The following is a 19,590-nucleotide window of genomic DNA, read 5'->3' on the forward strand; positions in this document are numbered from 1 at the left end:
ATAGTATGTTAGAAATAATTTTGTACTCATGAGATTAGTGGTATCAAGATTAGGAACTGGCTAAGAAAATTTTACTAGACCCATAACTCTTACATGAACAAGAGATATGAGTGGACAAGTCCAGTCCTTGAATACCATTGATGTACTTTGTAAGTCAAGTCCCCACTCAGCCCCAGCTGCCTGTCCCAACAACAAAGTACACCAGTCCTGATGTTACTGAAGCCTGTTTAAGAGTGAGTCTTTCATACCAAGTGCTGGTGGCTGAACCTCCTTTATAGCTGGCCTTCCTGAAACTACAGACAAGTCATGTGACTATTTTGTGTCTGTCTGCTAATAATGAATGTACAGTTGGAAAGTTTGGTCAGAGACTTGTTCTCGTTGAAATATATCTTTGGTAATTAGGTTGCTGGGCTAGATTCACACAGGCCCCTGATACATCTAAAAAGCCTACCAATACTTCCCAAGAGAGCTTGATACTCGTTAGTCATCCAAATCAGCTTAGGTCATTTCACAAAAGTAAGGGATTGGTTGAGACACAAACACGTGTGCATTTTAATTCATGCACATATGAATCTGAGGCAAGTGACCTGCAGACTGTCCGTTAAGAAACACCGCATTTAAAAAGGCATGTATTAAATTGAATGTTCAACTGCAAATGTATTTTAAAAACCTTATCTTTGATAAAAGAGTCTGAGAGGCAACAAAACTGTTAAGGGAGTCGGCAGAAACTTTTTTTAACCTTAGGGTAAATTTTAGGTAGATGGACCTAAAAGCCAAAAAAGGTTGCATGAAAGATACTTTAACCAGCTGACTGATAAGACTGACCTTCACTTCCTTTAATATTTACTTTTGAGAACTTATCTTCTTTCACCTGTAGCATTTACTTTAATCTGTGACAAACAGATTTCTGTTATGCAATTGTTTGAATTTCAGGCCACATGCAATCACTTGTACTACTTTATTTTAGTTAATCATGTATTGACCTGAGAGTTAAAATCAAACTTTCTTTTTGAGGCTGAAGTTCATCATTTATATTTGTATGATATTGTATGGTTTACAAAGCATCGTTCATGTTATTTTATTTTTAGGTGAAAAATATTGCTTAATATGTCATCTGTTGTAGAAGGGCTCATCAATTCCCCCAAATAGTTATAAGAGATAAGATACAAATAGTATTTTGTTGGTTACAAAAATAAATATAAGGATGGTACCATTAACCTTCTCAGGTTACCATTCATGCAATAAAAGAGCTTCTTAACCATTAGCTTAAAAGTGCACAAGCCTATGTTCTTAGCGTATACCGTATATCTTTCCAACCAGTAATTCCAATAAGCATGAGAGTCAACTAGATGTATTTAAAATTTAATGGTTTTAAAAACATGAAATTGTAGAGACACCTGGGTGGCTCAGTCAGTTAAGCATCCAACTTCGGCTCATGATCTCATGCTTGTGAGTTCAAGTCCCGCAGCCTGCTTCAGATTCTGTGTCTCCCTCTCTCTCAGGCCCTCCCCAGCTCATGCTCTGTCTCTGTCTCTGTCTCTGTCTCTCTCTCTCTCTCAAAAATAAACATTAAAAAAAGTTTTTTAAATTTTTTTATTAAAAAAATTTTTTTTGATGTTTATTTATTTTTGAGAGAAAGGGTAGACAGAGCTTGGGTGGGGGAGAGGCAGAGAGAGAGGGAAACACAGAATCCGAAGCAGGCTCCAGGCTCCAAGCTGTCAGCACAGAGCCTGATGCAGGGCTTGAACCCAGGAACTGCGAGATCATGACCTGAGCCGAAGTCGGACACTTAACCAACTGAGCCACCCAGGCGCCCCCCCCACAAAAATTTTTAAAAACATGAAATTGTAGGAAATTATAAACGCCTCTGTGCTGTGAATTAAAATAGTTACCTATTGAGAGAGTTGACTTAGTTGTTAATAAAAGATATTCATTAGTGCATTAAAAAATTGCATTCAAAAATACGTTCTAAGACAGGAAATATGAGGTTGAAAGTTTTTTCTTTAGTTACTGTAATAAAAACCATGAGAGTATGGATCTTTGAAATTTATGTGTCAAAAATTCAAACCGCATTTGAAGAGTTAAGTTTTGACACTTATAGAGTGTCAAAAAATTTGACACTTATAAAGACCAACATTATCACTCTCCCGGCAATGACTGACAGACACAGACGGGGCACTTAATTCCTCCCATTAACAGAAATGAAAGGGGAAAGGCTCTTTTTCCTTAGTTCCAGATATGAACATGAGTGGAGTGGCACATACCCCTAGTTCATATCTGTGCATTTCGGTAGGCACAGTCCCTGCTAAGCATTCTGCCCTTCTAAGTCTTTATAAAAATACAATCATTGAAGTTAAAATGACCATTTAATCATTCTCTTTTCACTTCAGTGAAATATTATTGAGTACCACTGTTTTCCAGACACATTGTAAGTGAACTCAGTGAGTTTAAAAAAAAAAAGAAAAATAAAAAAATAAAGTCCTATGTCATTATAGAGATGGTTATAAACATTAAGCAAGTAAATAAATAAACTTGTTTATTTATTAATAAAATTAATTTCAGAATGCAAACAATGAGTGTCAGGCTGCAACAAATATGCTATGAAAGAAATAAGACAGAATGATGCAACAGACTGGGAAGAGGGGAGATATATTGGATTTGGAGGTCAGGAAAATTGTGTCTGAGGAGGGGATATTGTGCAAAAGTCTAGATACAGAGCAATCCAGACAGAGGGGACAGCAAGTGCAATGGCTTTTAAGTAGGAACAAACTTAGTATGGATGAAGATAAAGACATCCACTGGGAAGAATAAAGGTGGTAAGACATCTCGTTCAAGAGAAGAGAAAGATTGGGGCACCTGGGTGGCTCAGTCTGTTAAGTGTCTGACTTCAGCTCATGTCATATCTCATGGTTCGTGGGTTCGAGTCTTGCGTTGGTCTCTGTGCTGATGGAGACTGTGCTTCGGTTTCTGTGTCTCCCTCTCTCTCTCTCAAAAATAAACATTAAAAAAAAAATAAACCAACGTATCAGAATTTCTGGTTGTCTTACTGCAGAAACGTCTGAGCTAATATCCCCATTTTCCACGACCCTCTTCTCCACTAGATTGAAGGCTTATTTTGCCACCCTGTACGGTACCACTTCTGGCAGGGCAGGGAAGTTAGGGAGCAATGTGAGAGTCATGCAAGTTGCTTTTTAGTTAATTCATTTATTGAGGGAGAGAGAGGGTTCATGAAGAAGGAGCAGAGAGAGAGGAAGAGAGAATCCATGCTGACAGCACAGAGCCTGACAGGGGGCTCAATCTCACAACCCTGAGATCATGACCTGAACTGAAATCAAGAGTCAGAGGCTTAACTTTTAACTGACTGAACCATCCAGGTGCCCCCAAGTCATGCCAGATACAATGATTAAAAATGACACTTGATTTTAACTATGTTAAAAAATTTTAATTGTGTTTCCTTATATGGGGGAAAGTAGGAGTCCCAGGGAAGCCACTTATCCTTATGGAGCTCTAAACATTGTAGAACAGCTATTTCCTTTCGGAATTTCTTTCCAGTGGCATTTAGCAGATCTCTACCATAACTAGGCACAGCCCTCCCTCCCATTTTCCCTTCCTTCTGGACCAGAGAATTATTTTTTAATTACAGACTTAAATTTGAGACTCACTGTCATTCTTCACCTACAGAAGAGTTCATGTTTTTAATTTTAAAATGTTAAAGGAGCAACCAGAGGAAAATGTCCCTTTAGGAAACCAGAAGATAAAAGCTCAGATAGAAATTCTAAGACTTTTAAATATTATATAAACTCAGCTAATTATGGTTTCCAAATTTTGTAAAACACTGAGGAGAAGTTGCTGCTTTTTTGAAAAACATTTCAGGACACTGAAAAATCTTCAGCAAAGTTAACTGATGTTACTCAATAAATATTAACTAACTTTAAAGCAAATGTTTTATAGACAGCCTGTTAAAAACGTGGTAGTATAGAGAAGAGGAAGCACACACGGGCTTTTGAGGTAACCAGAAAGGGACTCCAATCCTGGTGCCTCTCCTTGAATAGTCTTCTAACCAGCCCACCGCCCCCTGGCACGAGGGCCCCGGGAAGCATTTCTCCCAATAGCACTCAATCTGCTAGCACTCTCGCTATTTCTGTATGTTTGTGGCAGGAATTTACGTATCATGAAGGTCAAGAGATAAAATTGTGGTATATAGTTTAAGGGTGGGCCACCTTAGGATAATGGGCTTCCCCTTAGGATAATCGACATTTCATCTTTAAATTTTTTTCTGTAATATTCAGCCTCTGAAATTCCATTTCATAAGGTAATGAAGGAAACCTTTCTTTTCTTCCCCTCAGCCCATGAGTACGTTTTCATAAAATTTGCCAATTGAACCAATGTAATTATTACAGTTAAACCTTCTGCTCATCATGCTTTCAACATTTAAAAATCTCCAAAGAGCTAAAATCTTTTTTATTTTTGGTTTTCCCAGTAATTTATTGAGATATAATTGAGACATAACTTGGCACTTCCTAATGTTATGAGTTAAGCAATTCTCTCCCAGAATTACTTACATATTTTTGCATTACTTTAAAAAAAAATAGATTTTTCAGAGCACCTGGGTGGTTCAGTCGGTTAAGCATCTGACTTCAGCTCAGGTCATGATCTCGCGGTTTGTGAGTTTGAGCCCCATGGTGGGCTGACAGCTCAGAGCCTGGAGCCTGCTTTGGATTCTGTGTCTCCCTTGCTCTCTGCCCCTTCCCCGCTCTCACTCTGTCTCTCTGTCTCTGTCTCAAAAATAAATAAACATTTAAAAAAAAATTTTCCATCAGCCTCGTTGCCCCTGATTCATTTTCAAGTACATTTAGACTTATTTGGAATATTTTATCAGGAAAAATAGTCCTCTTCAATATTTGATGGCCTTAGGAAATAAAGTGTTTGTTTAGAAGAGCAGAGCTGTGTAGATTGAGCTCCTGGGTATGCAAAAGCAGTCCAAAGATCACAGCCCTGGAACAGGAAAGGGGGTGGCGGTGGGGAGGCTATAGGTGAAAGTGAAGTGTGCAAAATGAGACATCTTGGACTGAGTAGAGATATTAAGCTGAAAGAGGCAAAGTTTGTAAGCAGAAAAAAGAGAATAAAAGTAAATAGGTGGGGTGTTGGGACTCAAACCATAGGTACTCATTAAATTTTACATCCTTTCTCTATATAGTTTTCTGCTTGTGGGAGTACACAAACACACCCAGGTATGTAATGGAATAAAAGGTCATAATAGTTAGGGCTTGAAGTAATTGTGTGCCAAAAACTTTAAATGAATTACCATCCCATATTGAATGTTAAAATACTCATGTGATGAATCATCACATAACCATATGATGAAAAGAGGTCGTCTTCTTCAAATATATTTTTCAAATATGTTAATTAAAATAGGTCTGTGTTTACTTATTTTTAGCAAAATAGCAAATACTGGGAAGCAAGTACAAGGCAAAGAGTACCTTCTATCACTGCATGAACTTCTGGCCAACCTGAGACACCAAGTCTGGAATGAAGTAAGTGCAACAATCAAGTCTGACTATTGGTCATCTTGAGCCAGACCAGAACAGATCAACTAATCCAATCCTCCAGAAAACAGAATCAAGTGGAAGTCTGTGGGCATTTATTGACAACAGAAGGTTAAGAAGGAGTATAAGCTGTGGAGTTAGATCTAGATTTAAACTCTAGACTTACAGGATGTAAGCAGCCACTTAAAAGCTTCTGTAACCATAGGAGGTATCTTCACCTCTGTGAAGCCTTCTTCTTATGCAGAATACAGGTTTTAATGCCTAATTTGGTTGCTGTGAGGTTTAAATGAATTAACGCACATAAGGTTTCCAACACAGCAGTTGAGACATACTGGGCCCTCAATAAATGGTACCTTAAAAAAAAATGTTCCCTTTACGTAATAGTTCCTTCTGCCCACCAGAGCGTAGAATGGGAGCTTGAACCTCTCCCTACTCTGTTCATGAGCCATAGTCCCCACTGTATCTGAGGCAGTTGGCCATTATTAGTCAAAAAGGGACAAACAATATGTCTCTCTAGTCAAACTAGCTAAGAATTGTGCCTGACCCTCCTCTCCCTTCAAGGAACCCAGGTACCTCAGACAATTCGAGAGTGTGAAAGGAGATAATAACTACCATGACATGAAAAAGCATTACTGTGAAAGCTCATTTTTCTGGTTGTATTTCCTTTGAGTGTGTTCAGAGCCTTGGTTACATGGACCCAGCCAGAGTCTGATACCTCCTAATTGGTTTTCTTTGCCTGCTTGAAAGCTTCCATATATCTTCTTGTCACTCAACAGGTGGCAATTCTTATCTTGGTTCAGGCTTAAATTGGGTGTAAGAGAACTGTAGATGTAAGAGGAGAATTAAGGGATCACCCACCTCATAGGTCGCATAGGTTTCACATAGGGTATAGTGAAAAAAGCAACTGGACTTGTGGCTGAAGCCTGGCTTCTTGACTTCTTGCTAGTTTTGGTGAAGTCTCAATATCTCTCAGCTACAAAATGATAACTCTTACTCGGTAGGATTTTTGTGCATATGGTAGTGGTGAAATTGCTTTATAAATTGTATAGAAGCATATAAAAGAATAGTTTCTATTCCAATAGAACTGAATTTGATGTGTAAAATAAATACGAGCTGTATGGAATTTCAATATCAATAAAATTATCTCCACTTATGAATTACAATATTGCTTTAAAACAAAGGACTGTTTTCTAATCCTGTGTGTCTGTGAAATGTATTTCATAGATAGCATATATTATAAATGATCAGTAATTTTGTTATCTGATTTTAAATTAACATCATGATACTAGTTGCAACCATCCTATAAACATGTGAATTATTCTCCTTACCATTTGTAGTATTACTTAAGTATCCAGCAAGGGTATAATTGGAAATATCAAGTGCACAAATCCATTTTTAATTTAGGAAACCCAACAACTCATATATGAAAGTATTTAGCTGTATCTCTACTAACATGAGAGAAATGGGGCTGGTTTTATAAAACCTATGACTTAGATATTTCGCTCTTACAATATAAGAAAATAAAACAATTGAAACTGATCTGATCTTTGTGAGCTTTTTTTATAATATCTTTTTTTATTTTTATTTTTTACTTATCTATATTTCCTGATAGGCAGAGATAATGACATAGTGGCCTATTAAGGGCAGAGAAGTTTCTATAAAAACCCACACGAGGTGGTTTCCATTGTTTCCTGCATGCTTACTTGCAGTCAGTTATTCCAGGAATTACCTTTGTTTGCAGAAAAGAAAACCAAGTAGAAGATCATGGCAAGTTCTGACTGGGGATATGATGACCACAATGGTAAGAGTTCTTCTGTTCATGTAAAACAAAATACTAGCTCATTGCCTTTTCCAGTAAAAGAGATATTGTGCATTTTTTAAAAAAAGTAAATAAATATAAATATAAATAAAATAGCTGTACAGTCCTAGGTTAACAGTTTGAATTGCCTGACTTGAATAATTATAATAACTTTGTATGTACCCTTAACAGTTTTCCTTTGGGACATGGTTGTCTACAAAATGTGTTCTCTGTCTCTTCCTCTTTCTCAATCTCTCTTTCTCTCATCTGTATTTTAGAAATCTAGTGCTAATTGTAAAATATTTATTGTGGTGTTGACAAATACACTATTTCATCGGATAGTATAGAAAAGGAGCATTCTTAAATGTTGAATTTTCATTAAGTTAGACATAATATCATTTAAGATACCAGAATTAATCCTAGTCTAATAAGCAGAGAACTAGTTATCCTCCTAAAACTTGGAATCAGACATGTGATGATTGTATGCATGTGTTTACCTTGCTAGGTCCTGAACAATGGGGCAAGCTGTACCCCATTGCAAACGGAAATAACCAATCTCCCATTGACATTAAAACCAGTGAAACCAAACGTGACACCTCTCTTAAACCTATCAGTGTCTCCTACAATCCAGCCACAGCCAAAGAAATTATCAACGTGGGACATTCTTTCCATGTAAGCTTTGAGGACAATGATAACCGATCAGGTGAGCCAAAAGATCCTTCTGGTTATGTTTTCTCTTCTGGGACAAATTAAACAATAGGACTTTAAGAAACACAAACACCATCCTCGGTCTTTTGTGCATGTGTGTAGTACACATAACTTGGCTGCGATCTGGTGAAGCATCTTGGACTTCTGGAAAACTCCCAAGTGGTAAAGCCCTTCTCTTCCATGACACCAGCCCATCTCTTCTGGTCTCTAGAATCTTTGCACTCACTTCACACTCTCTAAATAAACAGTATTTTTTCCCAAGAAGGCTTAATGAACCATCATAATGAATATAGAATATAGAACATGAAACTGAAAAGGCAAATATTCTCTAATTGGAATGGGATGGAGGAGCACAGTAGGAAAGAGAAACGGAGTGAAGAATGTATTTATTTTTTACCGCCAGAAAAATAGCTCTGTTGTTGTGAAGTACCAGTAAGAATGTAAGTCTTACATAAATCTTGCAAGATTTATTCAGTGCTTAAATGCACTGGTCTATCTCCCCCCCCCCCACCCCCGCCCTCCACTGCTATACTGTAGTCACTGAATTATCTTCATACCCCAGAATCTGGCACATTTCCTGCTACATGGTAAGATTCTCATAAATGTTTCTTGAATAACTATCAAATGGCAATTTCATAAGACAACTCTACTGACAAAAAGCAAGACTTGTTTTAGCACTTTCCTGCAAGGTTCTGACCCTAAATTTTAAGCACCTTGGGGCTATGTCCATTGTTATATTATATAAGATCTGGTGTTATGTGTGTTTAATTAGCCATATGATTGTGTAGACTCTCTAAAAACGACATAGTCATTCAATGTTAAAATTTTTAAAGTGACCTCACTGACCCCCTAGCACTTTCTTTCGGTCCCTGGACAGGCATTCTCAAACAACGCTGTCAAGATACACTGTTGTGTTTTGACTAGTAAAAAGTATGTGATGAGTAATTTGTTACTCAAAATAAATTACTAAAGATCTTAATGCATACTTCCTATTTAGTCTTTGTTGAAAGAATGAATGAATAAACTTGCAAATTATAGCAGATTCGAGGAAATCCTTACAATTCACCCACCTTCCAATATACTTTCTTGGCAGCAGAAAAAGGTAAAATTACAGCTCATGGGCTGAGAATTGTATATAACTCAATGCAATGGTCAGGGATGCACCATACATATGAATGCCATCATCGTGGATGTGGGAAAAAATCCAACAAGAAAAAGCCTTTGGCACCAGCGTTTGTTTTTAGTTCTACTTAATCCATTTTCGTGTTGGATTATATTAAATGCAAAGATAAGCAGGAGCTTATGATCATAAAACTAATAGTAGTTCCCTTTTTCTTCTAGTGCTGAGAGGTGGTCCTCTTTCTGAAAGCTATAGGCTCAGTCAGTTCCATTTTCACTGGGGCCACACAAATGACTATGGTTCTGAACACACAGTGGATGGAGTCAAATATTCTGGAGAGGTAATGTAACTTAGTAACTGAGACATAATTACACTGAGAATTACTCTCAGAAGCAGCTGCTTTACTATATAAGACACCATTGTAATAGCTCCAAAGGAATGAGCATTCTGGTCTCTATAGGAGAACTCCCAAGCCCCTTTAAAATCAAACAGGCACGTACTGAGTTTGGCAATAGAAGGAAATTTTGCATGTGAAAAAGGTAGCTGAACTTGGAGTTGAGCTCCTGAGCCCAAGAAGCATCTTTCTTTTCAGAATGCCTTAAAAACTGTTACCTTGACAACAGCATCAAGAGGAGACACTGCTCTCCTTTAAAGCTCTGACTCTAAGCTGACCACACCATTTGCTTCTAATTCAAATGTTCAATTTGGACACACCAGTGGCATAGGTGTAGCCAGGCTGGAACACTTCAATAAGACTCTACTAAGAGTGCAAGTTTAACCATAGGAATGTATACAAAGAATAACATACGCCTAAGTGAGGGCCTGAGGGCTCCTGCTGTAGGCCACCACCCTCCACCCTCTTGACTTGCCCTCACACGGAAGTCTGTGATCCATTTCAAGACTCTTCGTCTGTACATACATAGAAAAATCAAGAATATTTGCATCAAACTGTCAACAGAGCATCTGGGAGATTGAAAAAGAAGAACTTCTGTTCTTTATATGTATTAATATAATACAAAATATTATATATATATATATATATATATACTCCCATATATACAGGTTGACTTTTTATTTTACTTTTACAAAATGAATTTGTAATACAAATAGTTTTGCAATTTTTTCTACTTACCAATTTATCATAATCATTTTTTTCCAAGTCAGTAGAGTTAATTCTACCTCATTCTTTTAATGTTTGTATAGTATTTCATTGTATAAATATATCAGAATTTATGTAACTGCCTCCCCCCGCCCCGCCCCGATGGACAATTGCAATGCCGTTTGCTTTTTGTTCCATTGGTTTTTGACTTTTACCAAAATATGCTGCAACAAATACATATACCTTATACCCCAGTGAAAACACATCAGTGGGGCAGATTTTTTTTATAGGAGGGATTACTAGGTTATAGGGTATGTGCTCTTATTATTTTGATAGAAGTTTTGGGAATTATATACACATATAACTGGCTTTACATTACATTGTAAAGCTTGGCTAATAACTTTTAATACTACAGAAACCTATTAAATGTTTCTTCCCATTTCTCCCTCAAAAAAAAGTAGACTAAAATTAAATGGACTCAGAGCCTAAATTAATACTATCTTTTTAGATGGGTATCTGGCTGTATCTAAGAAATCGAAATCAGTGATTCTCTCATCTAATTTAAGAAAAATAAAAATAATCCAGGCTAGAGATGAGAGGCACTTAGCCACAAAATTCCACATGTGATTGAGGAAAGGAGGGAGGGAGGGAGGGAGAGCAGGAGTTGGAGGGGAGAGAGGAGGAGGGGAGAGAGGAGGAGGGGAGAGAGAAGCAAGAACCAGAGAGCAAGAGAAAGAGACAGAAATTAAATAGGTGGTATGGAGAGAACTAGTTAATTGAAAGTGATGATTGACCAGATGATCACTTTATGTTAGGAGGTCATAAAAGAATTTTTTCAGTAGTGGCATTTGTGTTCAGCCCTAATTCAAGACAAAAGGCTGCCATTGACAGATTATGGGGAAGGACATTCCAGACAAAATCAGCAGCTAATGCAAAGCTGTGAACCAAGTGAAGAGGTATTATCTATGAGATGTGCTTGCTGAAAGAGGGCTATTGATGGGGGCGGGAAGCAAGAAATTAATGATAACTGTGGTACTTTTTGATTGAGCAATTAGGTAGATGATGGTACCTTTTCCAAAGTTGGGAAAATGAAACAGTTTTGGCAAGGAAAAAATCAAGAGTTATACTCTGGCCATGTTAAGTTTGAGATATTATTAGACATCAATGTGGAAATATCAAGAAGATATCAAGGTGACATACATACATATTGGATATTCAGATCTAGAGTTCCACAGAGAGGTTAGGCTAGAGATAATGATATGAGAGGAGCCTACATATGCTCAAGAGAATGTGTTCTTGGCCAAGACTCCTAGATTGTCCAGGAACCCCTACCCATAAAATTACTAAAAAGTATCTCACATGACAGAAATTATTTCAACTGTGTTTAAAACTAGTCAGTTCAAATTCCTGATCTTTTTATACCAAAGCAATTTTTTAAAATAAATAATATTGAATAATTATAATACTAGGGGAAAAGAAATTTTACTCACTATTTCCCTGGAAATTGCAAATTGCACACTCTATTCAATGTACATAACCCTTCTTAAGAGTGAGAATATAGCCTTTTATCCACTGGATAAAGGTTCACATAAATGTTATTTAAGCCAACAGTACATCTTCATATATTAACAAGTTAATTTATAACTTTTTGTCTTCACAGAAGTATAAATAACTAATTGACCACATTATCATTTTTAGCTTCACATAGTTCACTGGAATTCTGTAAAATACTCCAGCTTTGCTGAAGCTGCCTCACAGGCTGATGGTTTGGCAATTATTGGTGTTTTGATGAAGGTGAGTTACAGAGCTCAGTTAACACAATTTCTTACATCAAAAAAGTATAAAATAAGGCAAAAGGATATCTGAGTCTTTCTTTTAAAAATTTCCCATTCTACTAATGGCTACAGGTGAACAAACAGTTCTCGAATATTTTGTTGCTTTGTTTTCTCTTGGTTTTTTCCCTTTTTTGAGAGAATTAAGTTTCAGGTAGGGCTAACATGGGAAGATATTGGAGGAGGGTGGAATTTCTATTTTCCAGCTTTTCTAAACTTCTTTTCCTCTAAACTTCTACTTCATAGGTTCAGGAATTTATCAATTTAATGTATCATCAGAAAAAAAAATACAAAGAGGATTATTGTCCCATAAAGAAAGTTCAGTTAATATTTAAAATGTCAGATGTTGGGACACCTGGGTGGCTCAGTTAAGCATCTGACTATTGATTTCAGCTCAGGTCATGATCTCAGAGTTTGTGAGATCAGCAGCCCCCCCCCCCCCAACTGCCCCCATTGGGCTCTGCTCTAACAGCACAGAGCCTGCTTGGGATTCTCTCTCCCCCCTGCCCCTCCTCCACTTGCTCACTCTCTCAAAATAAATAAAGTTAATAAAATAAAATAAAATAAAATAAAATGGCATGTTGCTGAAACCCTCTATAGGAGAGTCCCTGAAAAGTCCTATAGGGAAATTATTATTAAATTGGATATACTAGGATCTTTTGGGTTCTGCTCACCAAATTCCAATGTGACAGGTTCCCCCCACACCTCTAACAAGCAATTCTTGGGCACCAGCAGGGTGTCCAGGAATTCAATTCTAACACTATCTACCCAGAGATAGCATCAGGGTCCACAGGTTAAGGGTTCAGACTTGCAAGATTACAAGTCCCCCTGCCCCACTTCAAATGTCAGTCCTCAAGTCCAGATGGTTGTTACTTGGGCTTCTGACTGACTGGTTATAAATCAGAGATTCCCATGACCTCTTCCTTGGGTTCAAAGAGACTTGCTTAATTTGCTAGCATAGCTCACAGAACTCAGAGCAATATTTTACTTAGTAGATTACTGGTTAATTATACAAGGGTATAACCCAGGACTAGCCAGATAGAAAAGATGCATAGGGCTAGGTATGGGGAAAGGCAAAGAGCTTCCATGCACTGCCCAGGCACACTGATTTACCTGTATCTCCTTTAATTCACCAATCTGGAAACTCTCTGAACCCAGTCCTTTTGGGTTTTTATAAGAGCTTCATTATTTAGGCACAATTGATTAAATCATTGGCCATTGCCAATTGATTCAAGCTCTAGCCCTGTCCCCTCTCCTGTCCCTAGAGGTCTGAGGGTAGAATTGAAAGGTCCAACCCTCTAATCCCCTGTTTGTTTCTCCTGGCAACCAGCTCTCACCTTCAGATTCAGTCTAGAAGTCCCCTAATTAACATAACAGAAGACACCTTTATCACTGTCATCACTTAGCAAATTCCAAGGATTTTAGGAGCTCTGTGTTGTAAACATATGTCTTATTATAAACATCACAGGTAGCTAACTTTTGGGATTATAGCAATTCTAGTTAACCTTTCTTGAGCACTTACAACATGCCACGCATTGTACTCATTATAACTAATAAAACAAGCCAAAAGTAAGAGGCTGTGTTTTGTATCACAGTTTTGCTAAATTCCTGGATTTTGTCTTGTATATCCCTGAACATCTTGTCCATATTAAATTAAAACCAAGGTTTTGTTTTCCACTTCATCTGTGGTGTGAAAAATAACATACACAGAGCCATTTACAATGGAGATATAGTGGCCATTTCAGAGCTGCCTTGCACATCCTGCTTTTTGAACCTTAGAACTGGGCCAAACCACCAATATTCCAAGAAATCAACAAGAACAAGAATATCCTATTTGAGAGAACTAACAAAAGTGAACTTTTACGTAGTGACCACTTCACCTGACAAATCTGTAATGTACAAATCTCACCCTGCTTGTCAGCACCAATGAACTCTTCTCAAAAACTACTTACATGGGGGCGCCTGGGTGGCTCAGTTGGTTAAGCGTCTGACTCTTGGTTTTGGCTCAGGTCATGATCTCAAAGTTTGTGAGTTTGAACCCTCAGCTGGGCTCTGTGCTGACAGCATGGACTCTCTCTCTGCCCCTTCCACTCTCTCTCTCTCTCTCTCTCTCTCTCTCTCTCTCTAAATAAAAAAATTAAAAAATGTAAAGAAACAAAAAAACAAAAAACAAACAAACTACTGACATGATCATCCTTCTCTTCCATAAATGAGTCTATGTCCTGTAATTAGAACGTTATTTGGGTTTCTACCTCAATCTGTGTGCCCTGAATTGTAATTCTTTGATCTCAAGTAAACACTTTACCTCTTGAGCTGGTTTCTTGTTTTTAGGTTGATGGTGGTTACACATTATGAACAACTTACAGAGCACAAGGGCCCACAAGGACATACAACCAACAAAATTCCCTCTCCTAAAGCAGAGAGAAAATATCTTACCTTTCTTCAGTTACGGTTTCCAATTGAAAAAAAAATAGCCAAACATAGGTTCACTTAATAATACTTTCTAACACACATTTTTTTTTTAAATCTCCAGGTTGATAAGGCCAACTCACGACTGCAGAAAGTACTTGATGCCCTAAACGCAGTTAAAACCAAGGTAAATAGACTAAACACATTAGTTTAAATCAGAGAACAAGAGGGGCCCCTGGATGCCTCAGTCAGTTAAGCGACTGACTCTTCATTTCAGCTCAGGTTATGATCTCACAATTCCTGGGGGATCAAGCCCCACATCGGGCTCCATGCTGAGAGCGCAGAGCCTCCGTGGGATTCTCTCTCTGCTCTTCCCCTGCTTAAGCACACCTGCGCATGTACACACTTTCTCTTTCTCCTTCTCTCTCTCTCAAAAAAAAAAAACTTTAAAAGATAAATAAATAAATGAAAACATTTAAATCTGAGAACAAGAATCCACAGAACTACTGAAATCATTTACATATTTGAAGTGGGGAATAAGAAGCCTAAAGCAAAAGTTACCACTCTGAAAATCAAGGTACTACTTGGATATTGCTTGCTTCTGAGGTCTCTGACTCAGGTATTCGTTTTGTTTTTTTCTTTTTCACAATTATTATCTATTTCAGCAGGATGAAGCCTATAGAAGAAGTTTCATAGCCATTCAAATTTTCTTTAAAAACTATATCCAACTAAAATGTGATTTTTTTTTCCCATTTCATGAAGAAAAATGTCTCTATTTCTTTAGCAGTACAAAAATGCAGGAGTTAGGGGTATTTTTTTGAGATACCATTAACAAGCCATTAATAAACAACCAAAACAGAAATAGGAATAAATAGAAAAGGCTAAAACATAACTAGTTTGCACATCAATAAATAGTTTTGTCACTGGAACAGTTTCTGGCATCATTCCTAAAGAAACAGTAAATGTTTGGGGCACCTGGGTGGCTCAGTCAGTTAAGCATCTGACCTTGGCTCAGGTCATGATCTCACAGTTTGTGGGTTCGAGCCCCATGTCAGGCTCTGTGCTGACAGCTCAGAGCCTAGACCCTGCTTCTGGCCCCTCCCCAACCCCTGCTCACACTCTGTCTCCCTCTCTCTCTCTCTCTCTCTCTACCTCTCTCTCAAAAATAAATAAACAAAATAATTTTTTTTAAAGAAACAATAAATGTTTTATTCTGGAAGTGAAAGATCTTCTAGAGAATATAGAGTATTTTAAAACTTCTTAACATTTGTTTATGTTCAGCCAAATGAGGAAAGAAGATTGCTTGGCCAAAATGCCAGTGTAGCAATTTTTCAGTCTTCTATTACTTTTATTGTTTATATCTACAAACACACCAGTGTATACTATATAGTAGGAAAATTAAATTTTCAGCTAAAATATCAAGACAATATATATACCAAAATTATATAGCATAGATACCATATATGTATATGCTGTAAGTATTTTAAATCATGGTATAATGATACATTTCTTTTCCTTCCAGGGCAAACGAGCCCCATTCACAAATTTTGACCCCTCTACTCTCCTTCCTTCATCCCTGGATTACTGGACCTACTTTGGCTCTCTGACTCATCCTCCTCTTCATGAGAGTGTAATCTGGATCATCTGTAAGGAGAGCATTGGTATCAGCCCAGAACAGGTAGAGTATAAAAGGTGAAAGAGTGGGACTTAGGAGTGCAAAGCAGGAATATCACTTCAATTCATAGTAAGGTGGACATTATGATTTCAAATAGATTTTTGAGGAGTTTGTTTTCCACTCCCAGTGAAAAAGATTCATTTCTGACTTAGATCTATTGAATAATTAAACAGAAATGTGTGTTATAATACTGTTTTCTACTTTATACAGAAAAAAAAATATGAGATTCTGAACTCCTACTATCTTTTTGACCTTATTAAAAAAAAATCCAACCTTGACAAGTGTCTTCCTAAGAGTTTGAGAAACAAAGAAAAGATTGTCACTGGAAATTCTACCAAGACTTTGAGGAAGTATGGCTCACAATAGACATACCTTGAGAGTTGACAAAGGTTTTTTGTTCTTTTTTGAAGGTTTTAATTATTAACTATCCAAAAAAATATCTCTTTAATTATTGTTTATAATTATGATAATAATAACTACCACTGATTGAGCAAGTACTTTCATTAGGTGCCTTATACATGTTTTGTCAGCCAATTCTCAGAACCTATAGGACAGGCAAGTATGTAGCCTACTGATAACATGTGCTACATGCCAAGCAACATTCTAAGAACTTTATGTGTATTAACCCATTTAATCTTCACAAAAACCCATTGTAAATAGCTGATAGTGTTCAATATTTTTCCTATCAGCTATTTAAGGGGCCTGCTCCATACTACATTATCTGTATAAAGTTTTGCCTCTATTAAATCTGGAGCGATAAAATGGTGAGGACACACCAATTTCTTTTTCAGTTGCAATCATTATTTCCTTTTTTGCAATGTTCTTTTAATTGTGAAGTCAGTGACCTTTTTTTCATGCCTCAATAGTTTTATAGGCCAGTTGATGTTTTTGTGGAACTCTTAAAAGTCTGTCTACATTAAATGACAGGGTTTTTTGTGGGGGTTTTTTGTTGTTGTTGTTGTTGTTTGTTTTGTTTTTGCAAGGTGATGTTTTAAGAAAAAGGTAAGAATATATTTTGGGGTGGGAAAGTGATTATTCTGAGAACTCATAAATTATCACACATTGTGCCTTAACAAAGAAGCCTTCAGCCATAGCTGAAGTCACTTACTCTAAATAGGCTAGATTTTTAGCAGAATCGGACACACAAGCTGAAAACAAACTGATGGCTGTCAGAGGGGAAGGGTGGGAGATGGGCATAACAGGTGAAGGGGAGGGGAAGGTACAGATTTGGAGTGAATAAGTCACAGGGGTAAAAGGCACAGCACAGTGAATATAGTCAATGTGATTGTAATTTTACTATACAGAAACTGAGGCCAAAAGCAGAAAGTCACTGACCCAATTAGCCCAGTTGACACTCTGAGAAAGTTGGCATTCTAATCCAGTCAATCCTTGATCATTTAAACCAAATACCTAGTTCAAAGAAATGTGAAGGAATTTTTGCCTTCCACCCTTCCAATTGGTGAAGTCATTGCAATCAATAACTTAGTTTTTTATATATCAGTGCATTGATTATACTGGAAATAAAGTGCTTTGTGTAACTTTAATAGCCTTTGATTCCTTAAATATTTTATTCTTCCTCCCAGCTGGCACAGTTCCGAAGTCTTCTATCAAATGTTGAAGGTGACAAAGCTGTCCCCATTCAGCACAACAACCGACCACCTCAGCCTCTGAAGGGCAGAATAGTGAAAGCTTCATTCTGACGGGAACAGGAAGGAACTTCTCCTTCCAGAAACACTGCCCTGCTTCTGACACAAACCAGTAAAACAAATTTTGAAGAAATAAAATTATTTCAATACTAGCAAGACAGCATAGCTGCAAATTTAATCTGTAGAACTGAAAAGTTTTAATTTTTGTTCTTAATGCTTAACTCAAATAATCATCTATAAGCTTGTTAAACTTGTGTGTAAATTCAAGTTTATTTCGTGGAATTATTTATAATTACAATTAAGGTATACTGGATAATTTCTTAGTGACTTGTATCTCTTTCCACTTTATTCAGTTTAGTTGAACCAATAAAATAATTTTATCCCTTTCTTATCTGTTATGTGCTCTGTTTTTTTAATATTAATTTTCTACCCCATTTACACCCAAAAATCTTAAGTGCCTTATTTGCAATATTATTTTACTTCAAATGTAATAACCTAAGAGCAGCTTGAGATGAAATATTGAGAAATGTATTTTCTTACTCTTAAAGGCAAATATATAGCTAAGATGACAACTGTACTTAATATCGTTATACCAGCCCAACATTTGTGTTCTCTGTGATTAAAATGGTGTCTTTTATACAGGAAGATGTTGCTTCTGGATATTGCTTCCACTTTTGCTCCTCCCATTAGTAAAGTCAGTGGTTTCTCCCCTTCCCCCCATTATTATAACTGATTAGCTTGAATAGAGAATCTATAATTCAAAATTTGAAGAAAATTCACCAGTGAATGGTTTATAAAAATGATGGAGTCATTTCGACCTAAAATCATATAAAAACATCACGTAATTTTTAAGTCAGATATGTCCCTAAACTAAAGCCAGTTCTTTCTGAAGCCATATCTACATCCAGAATTCAAATCTTGTGTCTAGTGTATAGTCTTGTAATTGACTTTCATTTCCTTCTCTGTGATTTAATACAAGGAACTGTATTAGATACCAAAGCCCATACCCATTCCAATGTCCTAGAGCTGTCTAATGTTACAGAATCAGTAAAAACTTCTAAATAAATATAAACATAGTTTTAAAAGGCAGATCAAGCAGATTCTTCAATGCTCGGAGAGAGTCTTTGTATAAAGATTGTGTTTACTTTGTACCTAAAAACCGCACTAAGAGACTTCTTTTGAAATTTTTGATCTGGGGCCCAGAATTTAAAGAATCCTTATTAAAATCTAATAGGTTCAAATAATACTTTAGCTCTGCTCACATGAGCATTATATAAACAGAAATACTTTCTTTGCAAAAGTAATGTGTGTATATTACTGTATATTTGCCAGATACCGAGAAAGCCTGAAGCAGTTACACTTGTCCTATGATCCTCTTATTTTACATGAGTCACATTGATAGGATTTCAATTCTAAAGTTATCAAAGGTCATCATGAAAGCCAAAGAAAGAGGGGTATGAGTTTAATTTGAGAAATATATTTGCATGAGGTATGAAAGGCATAAAAATTTTTGCAGAAAGATATCTGCAAAATATATCTACTCAGGACCCACAGTGTTTGAAAATATTTCCCAAAAAGAAATTGAGCAATTTAAAAAAAACAAATTTCACAAAAAGGATCTGAAAAATATTTAACTTGATGACCCATATATTTTTTAAGAAGGTTAAAATGTATTCTTGAATTTAAATATAAATCTGTAAGTCTTGTTATGAAGAGGGCAAAGAGATGACACAAGATATATGATGGTCATCAAACTT

The 19,590-nt window shown here is 36.7% G+C and overlaps 1 protein-coding gene across 2 annotated transcripts; it reads left to right on the forward strand.

Annotated features, from left to right (window-relative positions):
• Positions 1–5,461: 5,461 nt before the first annotated feature.
• Positions 5,462–18,220, forward strand: CA1 (carbonic anhydrase 1). 2 transcript variants are annotated; one of them, XM_053208100.1, is made up of 8 exons: positions 5,462–5,534; positions 7,288–7,347; positions 7,850–8,047; positions 9,394–9,512; positions 11,970–12,065; positions 14,637–14,699; positions 16,035–16,190; positions 17,771–18,220. In XM_053208100.1, exons 2-8 carry the CDS (start codon positions 7,311–7,313, stop codon positions 17,885–17,887), a joined length of 786 nt encoding a protein of 261 aa, XP_053064075.1. In that variant the 5' UTR covers positions 5,462–5,534; positions 7,288–7,310; the 3' UTR covers positions 17,888–18,220. The 2 variants fall into 2 exon arrangements, with proteins under 2 accessions (XP_053064075.1, XP_053064074.1); XM_053208099.1 differs by lacking the exon at positions 5,462–5,534 and having other exon boundaries at positions 7,219–7,347.
• Positions 18,221–19,590: the final 1,370 nt, after the last annotated feature.

Source organism: Acinonyx jubatus, chromosome F2, assembly GCF_027475565.1.
Source record: "Acinonyx jubatus isolate Ajub_Pintada_27869175 chromosome F2, VMU_Ajub_asm_v1.0, whole genome shotgun sequence".
Classification (NCBI taxonomy): domain Eukaryota; kingdom Metazoa; phylum Chordata; class Mammalia; order Carnivora; family Felidae; genus Acinonyx; species Acinonyx jubatus.